Source organism: Monodon monoceros, unplaced genomic scaffold (assembly GCF_005190385.1).
Source record: "Monodon monoceros isolate NGI ecotype Baffin Bay Population unplaced genomic scaffold, NGI_Narwhal_1 Super_Scaffold_12, whole genome shotgun sequence".
Taxonomy (NCBI): Eukaryota; Metazoa; Chordata; class Mammalia; order Artiodactyla; family Monodontidae; genus Monodon; species Monodon monoceros.
The window spans coordinates 63,997,589-64,015,884 of record NW_021703768.1 but is presented as its reverse complement, the minus strand read 5'-3'; the positions used below and the strand labels follow the sequence as shown (position 1 = coordinate 64,015,884).

At 37.2% G+C, this 18,296-nt stretch overlaps 1 protein-coding gene across 1 annotated transcript; it reads right to left on the bottom strand.

Annotated features, from left to right (window-relative positions):
• Positions 1–7,651: 7,651 nt before the first annotated feature.
• On the bottom strand, positions 7,652–9,358 carry SPZ1 (spermatogenic leucine zipper 1). Its single transcript, XM_029219118.1, has one exon. It carries the CDS (start codon positions 9,138–9,140, stop codon positions 7,989–7,991), a length of 1,152 nt encoding a protein of 383 aa, XP_029074951.1. The 5' UTR covers positions 9,141–9,358; the 3' UTR covers positions 7,652–7,988.
• Between the last annotated feature and the right edge of the window lie 8,938 nt (positions 9,359–18,296).

Sequence of the window (18,296 nt, the reverse complement as noted above, 5' to 3'; positions counted from 1 at the left end):
AAAAGTGAGTTAAAAATATGTTAGAATATTAGATAATGGGACTTCCCTGGTGGTCCCGTGGTAAAGAATCCACCTTCCAATACAGAGGATGAGGGTTCGATTCCTGGTCAGGGAACTAAAAGCCACATGCCATGGGGCAACTAAGCCCCCGTGCCACAACTACTGAGTTCTCATGCATCAATGAAAGAACCCGCGTGCCCCAACTACAGAGCCCAGGCGCTCTGGAGCCCGCATGCCACAACTAGAGAGAGAAAATCCACACACCACAGCTAGAGAGAAGCCCGCACGCCATAATGAAGAGCCTGCACCGCAATGAAAGATCCTGCATGCCTCAATGAAGATCCTGCATGCTGCAACTAAGACCCAATGCAGCCAAAAAAAAAAATAATAAAGAAAATAAAAGAATAGTAGATAGTATTTTACTGTTGACAGAAATATATAAGAAAAACAATGAAAAATGATAACATTATAAAAATACTTGTGTAAACACTATGTTTATTTAAGATATGTAAAACTTTAGGTGGTTAGTTTTATTAAAATTCTTAGATTAATAAGAAAATATGCTTCTTTTGATTAGATATTGTAATTGGTATCAGCCCAGAGTTCTGACCAAAGATGTCAAAAACCATCTCTGCATGCTGATACATGTAAATTTAGTTCATTTTAATTTCTATACTATTACTTTTCAAAATATAGCCCAATTTAATTATTCTTTACTGATAGATTAAGGTTTATTTCCCACAATACTGCAATGTTGCAAAGAATATTACTGTACAGTCTACTTTTGCTCATGTGCAAGAGTTTCTACAGAGTTTCTAAGTAAAATTGCTGGGCTATAAGTATATTTTCATTATAAGTTTTTTCCTATGAAATATATCAAACACACAAAGGACAGCATATGATGTCTATGTATAACTTAAAAAATAAGACTTAAAGTCATAGCAGTGTATCTACTGACCTGCTTAATAATGTTTTGGTTATAAAGGAAATAATATAAAAATATTTTTTAAAACTAAAATTAATAATAATGAAAGCGTTTCCTATGAACATTTATGATCTACATCCACAGTATGTACAGGGAAATTTATAGCTTTTAATATTTTTTTTGAGGAAACAATAAGGGTTGAAAATAAACACAGCAAGGGTTCAACTCAAGAAATTGAAAAAGCACAACAAAACACTAAAAAAAGGGGGGGCATCAAAATAAGGACAGAAATTATTGAAATGGAATAAAAAAATAATGAAGAAGATTAACAAACCCAAATCCAGTTTTTGGAAAAGACTAATGTGGTAGATCAAGAAAAAGGGTAAAGATACAAATAAACAAAATAGGATATTTCCCCAGAAAAGTCTGAGAATTACTAAATGGTACGTTTCTCTTAAATTAAAAAAAAAAATTCTTAAAATAAAAATAGAATGCAAATATCAGTACCTACTTCCTCATAAGATGAAGCTTCATAACAGACCAGTGCCAACCAAAATGCTGTACAGTATGCTTCCCTGTGAGAGAAGACTTAATTAAATATGGATTAGTGGTTAGTGGTTTCTTCGAGAAAACTGTAATTGTTAGAAAAGAACACTCAACTGACTGTGACACTCCTATGATGAATCTTTGTCTGAGGCCTTATTTGTGTTAAGAAACATTTTAAACATTACTTTCTACATTGATCAGGTTTGTGGGAGAACATTTTAAAAATAATAATGATGATTGCATGATGATGATAAATCCACTCCTCTACTTCACTTTGATCTGGTGTACCTTTCTCCTTTATGTAAAATTACCTTTCTTTTTTACTTTCAAAATATCAATGACCCCAACTCCTGGATATCTTGTATACCTGGATTATTTGCTATTGTTCCCTTCCTTTTGGGACATGCTTGCTTCTGGTTAGTTTCTAATTCTCTCATCTAATCTGTTCCTACTCCTCAGAGAGCAATAAGACATTAGCTGAGAGAGCCAGAGAATCTTTGACCATTGGTTCCTGGTCCAAAAGAAAGTTACTATCTCCACCTTGTATCTCCACTCCTCCATCTCTGTACCTTGTAAAAGGAACAGATGAGTTAGGACCCAGACGAGTTAGGATCCAGAATCACCTCCGTCTTTGTGCAATGCTTCTTTCATTATACTATCCTTACTTTTTTTTAATATAAAGCTTCTCATAGTTTTCTTATTGGAAAGATTAAAAAGTGCCCCCAAAGCATAGACATGGAAAAAGGAATGAAAATATCCATAATTGCAGAATCCTTGGACAACCAACCTAAATACATTGATGAATCTCTCTGTCTAGATCCAATTCAGAGATTAAAGAAAGAAATATGAAAGATAAGAAATTAAAGAAATTTAGAAGACTTTTATCCATGATATAGGTAAGGATTTCTTAAATAAAACATAGCCACAATTAAAAGGGAAAAGTTTAATTAACTGGGCTACATTGAAATTAATAACTTCAGTTCAACTACCAAATGTAAAATAGATAGCTAGTGGGAAACAGCCGCATAACACAGGGAGATCAGCTTGGTGCTTTGTGACCATCTAGAGGGGTGGGATAGGGAGGGTGGGACGGAGATGCAAGAGGGAGGAGATATGGGGATATAAGTATATGTATAGCTGATTCACTTTGTTGTACAGCAGAAACTAACACAACAGTGTAAAGCAATTATACTCCAATAAAGATGTTAAAAAAAAAAAAAAGAACTTCAGTTCACCAAAAGAAACCACAAAAAAGTAAAAAAGCCAAGCCGCAGAGTGGGAGAGAATGTTTGCAACTCATAATTGTCACAGGACTAGTGTTCAGAATAGATAAAAAACTCCTATAAATCAATAATTTGAAGCAAAAGATAGGCATTTCATGAAAAGTGAAACACAAATGATTAACAAACATAAAAAGTTGACTAAACTCAGTAATCAAGGAAATGCAAATTAAAGCCACCAAGAGGTACTATTACATAACCATCGAATTAAAAAGTCTGACAATACTAAATTTAAGTGCGACTATAGGGCAATAGAAACACTCTTACAGTAATGAATGGCACGTAAATTGGTACAACCACTTTAGAAAACAGTATGATGTGACCCAAGGGGTGGTTACATAGATTTTTAATTTTTAATCATTTGTTAAGTTGTACATATAAGTTTTATGTGTTTTTCTGTATATTTGTCATATTTCATAATTTTTTAAACAGTTAAAAGGTAGTAAATAAACTCATATTTTGATCTGAATGGAAACCAAATTTTAAACAATAATATTTGGCTCATGGAATATATTTTAAAGGGGAAACAAGGTACTTATTTTTACTAAAATATCACTATTATAAAGAACTTTAAAAAAAAAATCTGTGGAACTGCTATGGCTTGATGGGGAAAACTTTTAGGGATCCAAGTACTTTGAAATCAAGAATCTAGTTCATTACTGTGAAGAATTTATTGGGGAAAATTTATTTGACAAAGAAGTTTGTATGGGTTTTCCCTTCTTCCTAAGAGGATTATCCAAAAATATATATCTTGAAAGTTACTATTGCTGTTGGACAGAAGTATACTGACGATAGGGTTGGACATCTACAAGTTTCAAAAACAGTTTGATTTTTATTGGAATTTGACCCTCAGGTATGAGAAAATGTAGGGTTAAAGAACTCTGGACTAGGTCAATACTAATTATTGTTCCAGATTTTCACTAATTTCACACCTTGGCTTTTCACTGCCAACAAGTGATGGCCTAAAGATCCTTCCATGTATAAAATGCCATGATACTTCTCCAAATAAATTTACATTAACTAAAAGTATATAATAGATTGTTATCCACTGGAACCCACATGAAACACCTTTAAAAATGCCTTTTCAGAAATTTTCATTTACATGTTTAGGAATTGGATAAAAAATATATATATGACCTTGTGGTAGAAGAACAATGTTACCACACATATAAAATCTTAAAGTCAATACCAAATCTAGAGGGTCTGATATAGCAGAGATCACTTGCTGTATCTGACAATTAAAAAGCTGTAATTTATTTTAGCAAAAATTTTTTTCTTGGTAACATGTAGCACATATTTGGTAAAGTATAGAATGAACTGCACAATGTTTTGTTAACCAAGATGGCTGGAAAATAGAATAGAGTAGATGGTAGTTTCCATTAGAGGGAAAGGCAAATGGAAAAAATATGTGATTCTTTTAGTAGCCCCAATACTGTTTAACTGGGAATCTTTTTCTTTTACTAAGGGCTATAACAGGAAAATTTTGTCTCTTAGATAATTTATAAAGTGATACATATTCCAGACATGAGAAAGAAATGTTTATGGAGTAGGGAGCAATATTTCAAATTGCATATTTCGTACTTCCAACATATGAAAATTTCTCATGCCCTATGCTTCATTCATAATAGAACCTGTGGTGGAGATTGTGATTGTCTTTGTTGGGTTTTTAATATTCATCTCTCTTTTATCCTGAATGCACACGTGAGGTTTTTTAATCAGAGACAGATTATTATTACTTACATAATAATGATTGTGCTAGTTCCCCTTGCTCCAATTCTTACCCCTGGAGAGAGATGAGAACCAGATGTCACCCTACATGCAACAGGGCCTGTAATATAAGGGAGGAATGATGAGAAAAGGAATCCAGGCTTTTATGTAGAAAAGAAAGGCAGCTGTCCTTCTCCCCCTCTAAAAGGAGGGAGGAAAAAAACCCTCTGGATCCTGGGTTCTCACTATAACCCTTTTATAATGTATTGGGTTGGCCCAAAAGTTCCTTTGGGTTTTTCTGTAACATTTTATGGAGAAACACAAATGAACTTTTTGGCCAATCCAGTAAATCTCTCCAGGGGTTATATAAGTCCAGTGTCTCCAGCTTTATAACCCAGAGGAGTCTCCCAATCCCAGGCCTCACCCCCAATTTAAAATGTTAACACACATCTCTAAAGTTAGGTAAGTCTTTTGAACACTCATTATCTATACGGTTGGAAAATATCTTCTAGAGCTTGCTTGTAGTCCAGGATCTCAAGTTTCCATAAAATTTGCTTAGAATGCCCTAACTGTGCAGAAACAAAAATATTTTCTCTCCACCTCACAGGGTTCCAAAAGTAATTCTTCTTCTGCCTGGTCAACATGGTTATCCAGCTAAAAACCTCAGTTCCCAGTTGCTTTCAGGTAGGTGTGGCCTTGTGACTGAGTTCTCACCAATGGAAATTTTACTTCTGGGTATGGTGCAACATCAATCTAAAGTTGAAACTATGACTACCTTGAGTTTGTATTGTGTGCAACAGATGTTGCATATTGCAGTGTTTCTCTCAAAAACTTGAAAATCCTGCAGTTCTCTTGTTTGTTGTGGTACCAGGGGAACATTAGTGCACAGACGAGGAACTAGAAAGTTAGCCCCTTAACATTTGACAGATAAATGACACTGACAGAATTTGTTAGGTAATGCATATGAACAAGCTGAAATACAAGAAGTGATTGTTTCGTTCAACTATGCTGTAGTTTCTCATTTCATTCATTTAGCATCTCCTATGTGAAATTCCTGTTTGGAAATGGAAAAAGACAAAGTCTGAGGCTAGAGGGAACACTCATTTTCTTGAATATAAAAAAGTGACGGTTAGTTGTATAACCAAATGGGCTTTTTCAACAAATGAGAAATGAGTTACTAATTCTCTCAGTTTTCCTCTACGTGAGAATTTATTGATTTCACCTTCATTCCTAAAGGATATTTTCACTGGGTAAATAATTCTGGGTTGACATTTCTTTCAGTTCTTGAAAAATTTTCATTTCCTTCTAGCCCCTGAGGTTTCTGATGGGAAAGTCACTGTCATTTGGATCATTGTTCCCCTACATTGAATGAGTCTTTTCTCTGTAACTGCTTTCAAGATTTTCACTTTGTCTTTAGGTTTCAGAAATTTGATTATGAATGCCTTGAACTTCTTTGAATTTATACTATTTGAAGTTCACTCAGTTTCTTGAATCTGTAGGTTTATGCCTTTCACTAAATTTAGAGAATTTTCAGCCATTTTTTTCGATGAATACTTTTTCAGCCCACATTCTACCTTTTTTGGGGGGACTCTGATGACACCAGTGTTAGATCTGTTTTTATTCCAAGTGTCTTGAGACTGTGGGTTTTTTTCAGCCTATTTTTTCTGTTGGTCAGAATGGGTAATTTCTATTTCTCTATCTTCATGTTGATGGAATCTTTCCTCTGACATCAACATTCTACTACTGAGCACATTCATTGAGTTTATTTTACAAATTATATTTTCCATTTCTACAATTTCCATTTGTTTCTTCTTTATATTTTCTGTTTCTTTGCTGAGAATTTCTACTATTCTTGTTTTTTCAAGTGTGCTTGTATTTGTTCAGTGAAGCATTTTTATAATGACTGCTTTAAATTTCTTGTCAGATAATTCCAACATCTGTGCCATCCCATTGTTGGCACTTGTTGATTGTCTTTTCTCATTCAAGTTGAGATTTTCCTGATTCTTGATATGATGAGTGAGTTTTCTATGTTTTCTGGACATTTGGGGCATTGTGCTTTGAGACCCTGGATCCTAGCTAAATCTTCTCTTTTAGCAGGCTTTGGCTATGCTGTGCCAGCAGGGGGAGGGTATAGAAATCTAGGCTACTTATGTGGCCTTCACTGACATTTTACTCTGCTGGGAGAAGGGGCTCAGGGAGGAGCACCTTGTTACCATCAGGTGGGAGTGGAACTCCAAGGTCCCTTCTCTGACACCTCTGTATGTACCACCCTAGAAGAAAGAAGGAGGAGTGCTTCATTACTCCCAGGCAAGTGTGAAAGTCTAGTGTCTCTGCTCAGTATTTGCTGATGGGGCTGAGAGTGGAGGCATGGCATTTTTTATGCAGTTTGGCCAGAGTAGGGCAGTTTTTTAAAAAGGTTTCTGTCTTGCCAGACTGTTTCCTCATCGCTTAGCAAGAGAACGCAGGCTTGTGGGGGTGGGTGCACGTGCATTTTTTGTCTAAATGCATTGGCATTTCTGGGTTATCGGCTCCCAGCATATATAAGAGACAAAAAGGAAACTCAGGGAACTTAACACTATGCTGTTCTTTAAGTCTCAAGGTCCCTGGCCAGTACATCTCCTTATCTCCATCTTTCAGGGTCTTCTTACATTCATTTTATACATAATGTCCAGGGTTTTTAGCTTATCTAATGGAGGAATAGGGAGAAACAATTCTGCTCCATCTTTTCTGGAACCAAAAAGTTCAGCTCACTTAACAGAAGATACTGTTTTTTCCCTGAATAACTCTACTGCCCCCACCTGGAGTAATGAGAGGAATTTTTCCAGCACAGAACAAAATCTAGACACACATCTATTCTTCTAAAGAAGTCAAGGTGTCCTTCCCCAAGGGCCTCTGCTGCCTGGTATGCCCACCATTTACTAGTTGAGGAGCAAGAGAGGAATATTAGTAACAGTAGATCCAGGGAATAGGGAGATTTATGAGAAGAGAAAAACTGTTTAGGGGTGGCTCATCAGCTTTTTATTTTTTTTAACTCAACTACTGCCCACACTTCAGTGGATAATATCAATAAATAGGAAAAGGAATATGCGTTTGAAAAGGGAGCTTTAAAGGTTCACAGTTAAAGTGTTATACACTTTTTTCCCCAGAACTTCCTCCCCAAGGTAATGATTAAATAAAGAAAGAAAAAAAACCCTTTCCTTTGTTTGTTGTGGTTTTTATTTAGATCTTTACTTATTTGGACCTGTAAATTCTCACTTTTGGTTTAAGTGTCATAGGATCTCTATCTAATAACTACAAAAACAGATTGTAAAGATGACAAATGTGACCAAAAGTTGACACTGATAGTCATTAAAGACCAAACTTACCTGACCACTGAGGTAATGAATAATGTTAAATGTTAATCTTCTTGTTCTATAGCTATTTCTTGGTTGAACCGAAAGGTCTATCCTAGGTTTGATGATTGACATGCCTGGAGCTGGATATACTGTAGTTTTTTAAAGAACTGCCTTTTCTTCTACTTTTGGTATTTTCTAACTTAGGCTGCTGGCTGGCCTCTTTTTTCCTACAGGAGCTCTTCTTGCAATATGAGTATTGAACAAATTATTACGAGCTTTCCTTTTATGACAAACATCCAGGCTTCTATAGAATTGGTCTCCTTTTTGAAACATTTCTTGCATGTTTTGCTTATGTATTTTGACCTTCTCTGCCTCTGATAGCTTCTGTTCTTTCTTGTTCTGCTCATAGTTTATCTGAATTGGCTCCCCTTGTAGTGGTCCCTCTTTCTGATGATGGAATTCCTTGAGAAGCTCTACCCTCTGCTCTAAGATTTGGCATTCATTCTCCAGCAAAGCTGCAATCAAATGCAGTGAGTATGTGTCTTGTTTCAGTTTCCTCGCTTGTTCTTCCAGCTCATGCTTAGCTGACACCCCATTATTCGTTTGAGTTGGGGAATGGGTGCCATTATTTTCAAGAGTTTTGATGTCTGTCTGAGATTTCTGATAGGATTTTATTAGTTCACTGAGCTCAGTATGTTGCACACTCCAGTGTATTGCTTCCTGTAGTAACTGCTCCATGTTGTACCTCAGTTTGATATTTTCTTCTTGGACAAGAGGGAATCTGTACTTTGCTTTTTCCTTACTTAGTTGAGTTTCATGAAGGGCTCTTTTTTCTTCTGAACAGTTTACCAAATCCGTTGCACAACCTTGCATGGTGTCCTTGGAGTTTTGGTTTTCCAACATCATCTCCTGTTTCTTTGAATTCTGTTCTTTCCCTAAGTCCCAACTAGCAAGCAGCTTTTCCAATAGTACTTTATTTATTTTATCAAGTTCTCTGATTTTTTCTTTAAGTTCTGTCACATTCTCAGAGATATTGGTTTCCTCAAAAGATTCTTTTGTTTCTATGACCTTCTCTTCATAACTTGTCATATGTTTAACAATATCTTTAATTTCTTTTAAGATGTTTTCAAACTTCTTTGCAATTCGCTGTTCAGTTGCTTCATGGTCACTGTTTTTTAGGGAAGGGAGAGAACTGCAAGAAACAGGGGGAAGTGATCCAATTTCAAATAAGGCAGTGATAATCCTAGGATCCAAAGACTCTTCATTGAGATCAGGAGACTTAAGCGTTTTGGAGAGGGTGGGCACTTGCATCTCAGACTGAATTAGTAGGGCTGATGACCAGGGCATGAGCAAAGCAGAAAACCTTAGAGATTCCAGGAAGGGAAGGTGGTGGTCCTCTGTGCAAATGGGTAGAGAATGTGGAACTAAGCAGAACTCAGAGACCAGAGTTAAGGTCTGAAACCAGGAAGATGATGTTTAGGTGGAAGGTAACATCTTACACAACTTAGGGGGAAGGAGGGTGGGAAAGGGGACCAGGAGCTAGGGCTCCATCTCTCCTCCTCCAGGCTTCTGGTGTTTATTCCTTGATCCTGGAAACCAGGTCTTTATTCTGTCACTGAACCATTGTGGCCTGTCCCCAGATTCTGTTTCCTTTGAGTCACAATAGAAACCTCTTAAATTCCCACCCGGTGACTCAAAACCTAAAGCTACTCCCCACTCCAGAAAGATCTCTACACCAGTCCTTCCCTTCCTTACTTTTCTAGGTTTTTATTCATCTCATTCAGTGACTTTCATATTTATCATATTCATTGACTTTCCCCTCATCCCCACCATACACAACATGTTGTCAACTGTGGGATGTTTTTCTAACACTTAAGTGCATGGCTGAGAGAAGTCATCCCTGGTGAGGGTCCCCATTCTTTCATAGCACCTGGAGCCCTTATTGGCCCCATTCTAGGAGAGATGCTACTGCAAAAGAAAGTCATCCTTACAAAATAGAACCCAAAAAATGCTGCTGGATAATGAGTTTTCCCTTTCTGTGATTTTAGGGAAATAACATCAGGAATTGCTCCATTAAAAAATATGCTAATGCAGTAAGAGAATGTCTGAATGGTTTCTTAACAACACAATTACAAATTGAGACTTTTCTTGGCTTGGAATGCAGGCATCCTTTTTTTTTTTTTTTTTTTCAATAAATGTTTACTTACTTATTTGGCTGAGCCAGGTCTTAGTTGCAGCACGTGGGATCTTCATTGCCGCATGCAGGATCTTTAGTTGCGATATGTGGGCTCTTAGTTCCCCGACCAGGAATCAAACCCAGGCCCCCTGGATTGGGAGCATGGAGTCTTAGCCACTGGACCACCAGGATGCCCTGAATTCAGGCATCCTTTAGGACAAGCTTGGTAAGCTTGCTCCTGAATCATTTACATCAGGGGATATAAAAGTTTAATTACTCTTTACAAGAACTTGTTTAAAATGGCATAATTTACCTAAAGTATTTGAAACAATTAAATCCTATAGTGGCTTATAGAAAAGTAATTGAAGAGTATTAAACCAAGTGTACTCTTGTCTCTTTGTCCTTAGGAGTCAGGGCCTTAAGAATATTAATTTCAACCAAAGAAAACATTCCTTAGGTGAGACTTTTTCTTGGCCTTCAAAATCTTGCTAGCAGGCACTTTACTAACTAGAAGTTTGCTTCTAATCTTAAGGGAAAACTCATTATCCAGCAGTTTTTTGTTTTTTTTTTTCCTTAGAGAAGAGAAATTTACATTTTTTTTCTTTCACAGCTCCCAACTCACTTTGACTTCAGTTTCCCTGAGTGTCATGCTCATCTTCCAGCCAGCTGGGCTCAGAGCCATCACCTCATGACCATCCACAGATGCAGTTGTGCTGGTCTTGCTTTTTACTTGAAGAAGGAGCACTTTTCTGACCCACACACAATGATACCACAGAGGCTAGAGATTGCCCTTATGCTTTAAATCCATCTCATAAGGTCCAACTTTGATTGATATTTTGGTTTTTCCCTTTGACTCAAGCCATCATTTAAGATACTTTTTAAATCTCCAGGACAAGGAAACTTTTTTTTTCCTGATTTGGTAATTAATTTCTAGCTTTATTGTGTTGTAATCAGAAAATATAATATTTCTACTTTTGAAATTGATATTTTCTCTTTGGCCTAATAGATTAACAATGTTCATGGATGTTTTATGGATACTTGAAAGAAACTGAATTCTCTATTTTCTTCTTGTGCTTGCAGTTTTTTTAATGCTTTTGGACATAAATCTGATATTACCCTGTCTTTGATTTTTCTGGAAACTGGTTTGAAGGTAGCTTGGTCAAGATACCATGAGAATTCTCTTTTTATCAAAAGGGGATTTAAATATTTCCTTCCTCCTTACAAATACAATGAATTTCAAATAAAATTTCTGTTAATTTTACTGAAATTTGAGTTTACTGTAGATACTGAAAAGCCACCAGAGTAGTCTTCTTTTCTTTATTGACCCGTAAGCCCAGTGGGTAATTATGAATGTTAAACACATTTGGATTGTCTTACAATTGCTATGTACTAAGTGTCCTTAGCTTAATGACTTAAAAAAAAAAAAAGAAATGTGAAAAAGAAGAGCAAAAACCTCTTAGAGAGAAAACATGCATAGACTTTTCTCTCTTTTTAAAACCAGTTTGTCTTAACAAGAATAGAAATCATATCAAAGGGTACATGATATCAACATGTCTTACTTCTGGTGATGTTAACCTTGGTCACTTCATTAAGTGATATCTGCTGAATTAAACTATTATAAAGTTACTATCTTTCCCTTTATAATTAATAAACGTCCTGGGGAGGATGTTTTGAGACTAGGAAATTATCCTGTTTCTCCTCAAACGTTTGCTTATACAGTATAATTTTAGTGTACAGAAGTGAATATTGCCTGCAGCAATTATTACAGTGGTAATCTAATGGTGATTTTCTATTTCTCTCATTCCTTTTATATTTATTGATTAGAGTTATTTTGTAAAGAAGAGCTGTCTCTTTTCCTGTATTTACAGCTCTATTTTATTCATTCACCTATGTATTTATATACGTATGGACTCACAGATATTTTATTTGGGGGAGGTTATAAATGAATACTATCATTTTCTTACTCAACTATGTGTGAATAATTTTAACATGATGGATTTTTTGGTACAATGAAGTATATTTTCATTTCATGTAATTCTTCTACTTGCTCAGTAGTTTTTTGTTTTGTTCTGTTTTTGTTTTTGTTTTAACCAAAGCATAATAATAGCTCAGTAATGATGGCTATTCAAGGGTTAGAGTCTTTATATTTACAAGGCACTCTATGCAGGGTGTGATGTTAAACATAATGCCGTATGACTGCTTTTATAGGTATTATTGTACGTGTGTAGCCATTTTAGAGGAGAAATTGTCTGAAAATGTGAAGTTTTCAAACAAGCAAAATGTAGATGTAGCTGGATATGTCTATTAACACTCTTCCTCAGTCTGTCTTCTCTTTGACCACCAGGTGGTGCTGTGGGCTTTAAAAATTACCATATAACCTCCCCCCCTCCCCCCACCAGTTCCCCCCGCCCCCTTTTTTTAAGTATAGGACTCTAGAGTGAGTGGAACGATGGAGATATTCCCATCCACAGTCTTATTTTATCAGAGTTTTAGAGTGGAGATTCTAAGTGACTTGCCCAAAGTTACAGCTAGTTATGATGAGAGCTGGAATTAGAGGCCACCCTCCTGCCTTAACTCGTTAAACTTGCCCAGGAAGCCAGGTAGACTGTGGAAGAATTTTTCAATTTCTGCTAAGGGTTTAGTAGAAAAAGAATTACGTGGAAGAACAGGTTTTCACAGCTGCTGAGACTGGCTTGTTTTGCAAGAATGTTGGCAAACAAACCTACATAATGCAAATGGTATTTTGACTGACGAAAATGGAAAATGTGATCAGAGACTCGCAAGAATCTAACCTTGTCCACATTTCCCTTAGAAGCAGTATTCAAGTATTGGCTAATTCAATGTTGGCAGCGACCTTATAGAACAAAACTGCTGCAAATAATGACAGTGGCTGTATGCAGGGGAAAATTTAACAAAAAAAGTGCAAAACTTACTCTCTGCAAACTACAACATATTGTTGAAAGAAATTAAAGATCTAAAGTGGAAAACCTCTCATGTTCATGGATTTGAAGACTTGATTTGTTAAGATAGCAATACTCCCCAAATTGATCCACAGACTCAACACAATCTCTATCAAAATCCCGGCTGCCTCTTTTGCAGAAATCGACAAGTTGATCTTAAAATTCATGTAAAAATTCAAGGGATCCAGAATTGCCAAAACAATCTTGAAAAAGAAAAACAAAGTAGGAGGACTCACATGACCTGATATCAAGATTTATTCTAAAGATATAGGAATCAAGACAGTGTGGTATTGGTGAAAAGATAGACACATAGATAGATGGAACAAAATAGAAAGCTCAGAAATAGATCCATACAATTATAGTCAACTGATTTTTATCAAAGACAGAAAGGCGCTTCAACAAATGGTGCTGGACAAATTGGACATCCATATGAAAAAAAAGCAATAAATTTTGACACTCACACCTTACAAAAAAATTAACTCTAAATGGATTTTATACTTAAATGTAAAATGCAAAACTAAAATTTATAGAAGAAAACATAGGAGAAAATCTGTATGACCCTGTATTTGGTGATTAGCTTTTGGATATGACGCCAAAAGCATAATCCACAAAAGAAAAGTTTGATAAATTGGAATTTCTCAAAATTAAAATATTTCATTCAGTGAAAGATACTGCTGAAGTAAGTGAAATGACAAGCCACAGACTGGGGGAAAATATTTGTAAATCACATATGAAATGAAAGATTTGTATCCAGAATACATAAAAAACACTTAAAACTCAACAATAAGAAAGCAAAAAACTCAATTTTAAAACTGGACAGGAACCTCCCTGGTGGCACAGTGGTTAAGATGAGAACACAGGTTCGAGCCCTGGTCCGGGAAGATACCATGCCGTGGAGCAACTAAGCCCGTGTGCCACAACTACTGAGCCTGTGCTCTAGAGCCCACGAGCCACAACTACTGAAGCCAGCATGCCTAGAGCCCATGCTCCGCAACAAGAGAAGCCACCACAATGAGAAACCTACGCACTGCAACTAAGAATAGCCACCATTCGCCGCACCTAGAGAAAGCCTGCGCGCAGCAACGAAGACCCAACACAGCCAAAAATACATAAATGAAAATAAATAAATTTATTTAAAAAAAATAAAAATAAATAAAACTGGACAAAATATCTAACCAGAACACTTCACCAAAGAAGATATATGGATGGCAAATAAACCATTGAGCATAAAAAGATGCTCAATATAATTTGTCATTAGGGAAGCCAAATTGCAAAACAATGAGATGCTGTGACATACCATTTGAATATTAAAAAAAAAAACTCTGACAATAGCAAATGCTGTCAAAGATTTGGAACAAGAGCTGTGGGAAAGCGAAAATGATACAGGCACTTTGGAAGACAGTTTCTTATAATGTTAAACATGGACTTACCATATGACTTATCATGTCCCTAGGTATTTACCCAACTGAATTGAAAACTTATGCCTATACAAAAAGCTGCATGTGAATGTTTTTAGCAGCTTTATTCATAATCACCAAAAATTGGAAGCAACGAAGATGTCCCTCAATAGGTGAATAGATGAACAAACTGTGGTATACATGATGGAAAACTATTCAGCAAGAAAAAAGGAACATGCTATTCATCCACAAATTTACATAGATGGATCCTAAATGCATTTTGCTAAGTTGAAAGAACCAGAATGGAAAGGCTACATATTGAATGATTCCATTCATGAGACATTCTAGGAAAAGCAAAACTGTAAGGATGGAAAACAGATCAATAGTTTCCAGGAGAAGAAGGGGTTAACTAGGGAAAGCACAGAGTATCTCTAGAGTGATAGAATTAACCTGTATGGTACTGGAGTGATAGATATATGACTGCATTTCTCAAAACTTACCAGCACAGAGTAAACTGTAATGTATAAATTCTTTTTCTAAATCAACCAAGACGTCAGAAGACACAAGGGGTGAAACGCAGATTGTGACAATGCTTAATGACTTGCCTCCAGAGAGTAGAGTATGGAAAGAGAGAGCAAAAGTAACTTTACAGTGAAAAAAGCTGGCAAACTCTATCTGGGCCTATTAACGTCATCAGTGTTGAGTCATGTCAATAGCATGTACCCCTTCAGTGACTGCAGTTAACATCACTGGTAATGGGACAAATAAAATTTTCTGTGCCTCCAGAATGCAATGAGAAAGACTTCTGTGGTATTCATGGCCAGAAATGCATAATCTCAATCTGAACATGAGAAAATATCAGAAGAACAAAAATTGAAGGACTGTTCTGTGAAATAGACTATACTCTTCAAAAAGCTCAGAGTCATGAAAGCAAAGAAAGACTGGATTTGTTTGAAGGGGATTGAAGAGGCATGACAATTAAATGCAACATGTGATCCTGGACTGGATCCTGAACTGAAAAAAAACTGACCTTTAGAAGACATGAAACTAAATTTGAATGCAGTTTCTAGGTTGGAACCCAGGCATCAGTACTTTTTAAAGCTCCCAGTAGATTTCCACGTGCAGCCAAGTTTGAGAACAAGTAGAGTCCTTCCTCTGTTTTATTTTTTAATGAATAGATTTATTTTTTATTTATATATTTTAAAATAAAAATTGTGTATATATTTAAGGTGTACATCATGATGATTTGATATACATATACATGGTGAAATAAGTAGTAGAGTCAAGCAAATTAACATATCATCTCCTCACATAGTTAGCATTTTGTCCAGTGAGTGCACCTGATATCTATTCTCTTAGCATATTTTCTGGTTGACACAGTATTATTAAGTATAGTCATCATGCCTGTACATTAGATCTCTAGACTTATTTGCCCTGGTTTTCAGTTAGAACTCAATGCTTGCCCAATTAGACCAAGCAGTTTTCCAACTCCAGCATATGGTGTTTGAGAATCCCTAGGATGTTCTGAAGACAGATTGTCAAGATGACATGCTATAAACCTAACATTGGCATACCTTTATGGAAATTGATAAGACTAATGATTATAAAACTACATTAAAAGAATTGCACAGAACTTGAATTATGTAAATAACCAATCTTCCCTCACAATGATGTTTCTTGGTCATCAATTCTGCCTTTTTTCTTAATTTTTAAAGACAAGCTTCTATCTCTAGAGCAAAAAGGGCCAACAGTGAAATCAATCCAAGAATAAAGTTAAGAACCTGAGTAGCTTGTCTCTAGGTGTCAGATTTCAGCTGTTTTGCCTATCAGGATGCCAGGCCTTTTCACCTCCTGAAAGACCAGGCTTTTTACCAGCTATATTGCACTATTTACATCTCTACAGAATAAAAAAGAGCACTGCATCCTCACCCATCCTCCAGCTAAAGCCCCATCTCTCTTGTCTTTCCAAGCAAAGGGCTGAACACTATCTTGGTTTCCTCACTCCTGCTCACGCTTCAGACCGCTAGAATCTGCCTTCTTGCCCCAGTACAAAGCCCACTGTTTCTACTGAGATTCCGTCGATTTTCTTGAATAAATGCTTTTTGGATTCTTGCAAGCCTTTGGTTAATTTCCGAGTTCTAAAAAGTTGATTTTGACTTTTTTTTTTTTTTTTTTTGTGGTCAGTGATCTTGTTGCTTACATGGAGGAGTGGATTTTCAGAGGTCCTTATTCCACCATCCTTAATCTGAAACCACTCATCATCTTCGCCCTAAGCCCCAAACCGCCCTTCCTGCTTGGTTTCTTGTCTCCTTAAATGGTAACCCCAGAGTTTCATAAACCGGAAATCTGGAAATCATCTTTGACTCCCCCCACCCCCTCCTTTCCTCCCTCCCTCCTCGGATCCAATCAAACACCAAATCCCAATCATTCCGCTTTCTAAACCTCTCTCAAGCCCATCTCTTTCTTCTCAACCCCACTCTTATTACCAAGATCCCATTACCATCCCCTCTCCCTTTAACCCCCACTTCTAATGGGTTTCCTTCCCACTCTATAGCCTCCATTATACTACATGCATATGGATCATTTAAAAGTGCAGAATAGGGACATTCCCTGGGGGTCCAGTGGTTAAGACTCTGTGCTCCCAATGCAGGGGACCAGGGTTCGATCCCTGCTTGGGGAACTGAGAGTTCGCATGCTGCTCGGCCAAATAAAATAAAATTAAAATAACAGCTTTACAGGGACTTCCCTGGTGGTGCAGTGGTTAAGAATCTGCCTGCCAATGCAGGGGACACCGGTTTGAGCCCTGAGTCGGGAAGATCCCACATGCCACAGAGCAACTAAGCCTGTGCGCCACAACTACTGAGCCTGCGCTCTAGAGCCCACGAGCCACAACTACTGAAGCCCACGTGCCCTAGAGCCCATGTTCTGCAACAAGAGAAGCCACCGCAATGAGAAGCCCGTGCACCGCAATGAAGAGTAGCCCCCGCTCGCCGCAACTAGAGAAAGCCCGTGCCCAGCAACCAAGACCCAACACAGCCAAAAATAAATAAATAGAAATGTGGAATAGTGGAGGATAAGCGTTCAGGCTTGGGACTCAAGATGATATGGGTTCCTATGCCAGTTTTGCCATTTAGTAGCTCTGGGTGTTTGGGCAAATGATTTATCCACTTTGTGACTCAGTTTCCTCACCTCTAACATTGAAATAACATTGATTCTTAACTCATAGAATATTTATGAGGATCTAGTGAGAAAAATCCTAGTATTTATTACATTGACAGACATGTGGTAAGGACTCAACATATGATAGTAATATGTTATTAAGACTAAAGTTTCAACTTTTTTTTTTGCGGGCCTCTCACTGTTGCGGCCCCTCCCGTTGCAGAGCACAGGCTCCGGACGCGCGGGCTCAGCGGCCATGGCTCACGGGCCCAGCCGCTCCGCGGCATGTGGGATCTTCCCGGACTGGGGCACAAACCCGTGTCCCCTGCATCGGCAGGCGGACTCTCAACCACTGCGCCACTAGGGGAGCCCTCAACTTTTTAACATGACTCATAATGTACGATAGCATCTGGTAGGGGTTTACCCTTCTACCGTCTTCACTTATAACTCCCTGCTTACCTTATTGGAGCCATTAGAAGTTTTATTTTCTCATATATATGAGAACATAGAATGTTCTCTCTCAGTTCTCACCTCTCAGCTCTCAGCCTTCAGACACGTAGTACTCTCCTTCGGAAACTCCTGCTGTTTCTCTAACAGCTCGCTCCTTTTTTCCATTCATGTCTCTACCCAAATGTCATCTCCTTATGCAGCCTTCCATGATCACCACATGTAAAGTGGTGCTCCCGTGACTACCCCTTCAATCTGCTTAGTTGTCCTTTGTAGCCCTATCCCTACCTGGCATTATATGATTACTTTCTAATTTCTTTTTTACCTACGTGTTTTCTCTGTTAAAATGTAAGCTCTACAAAGG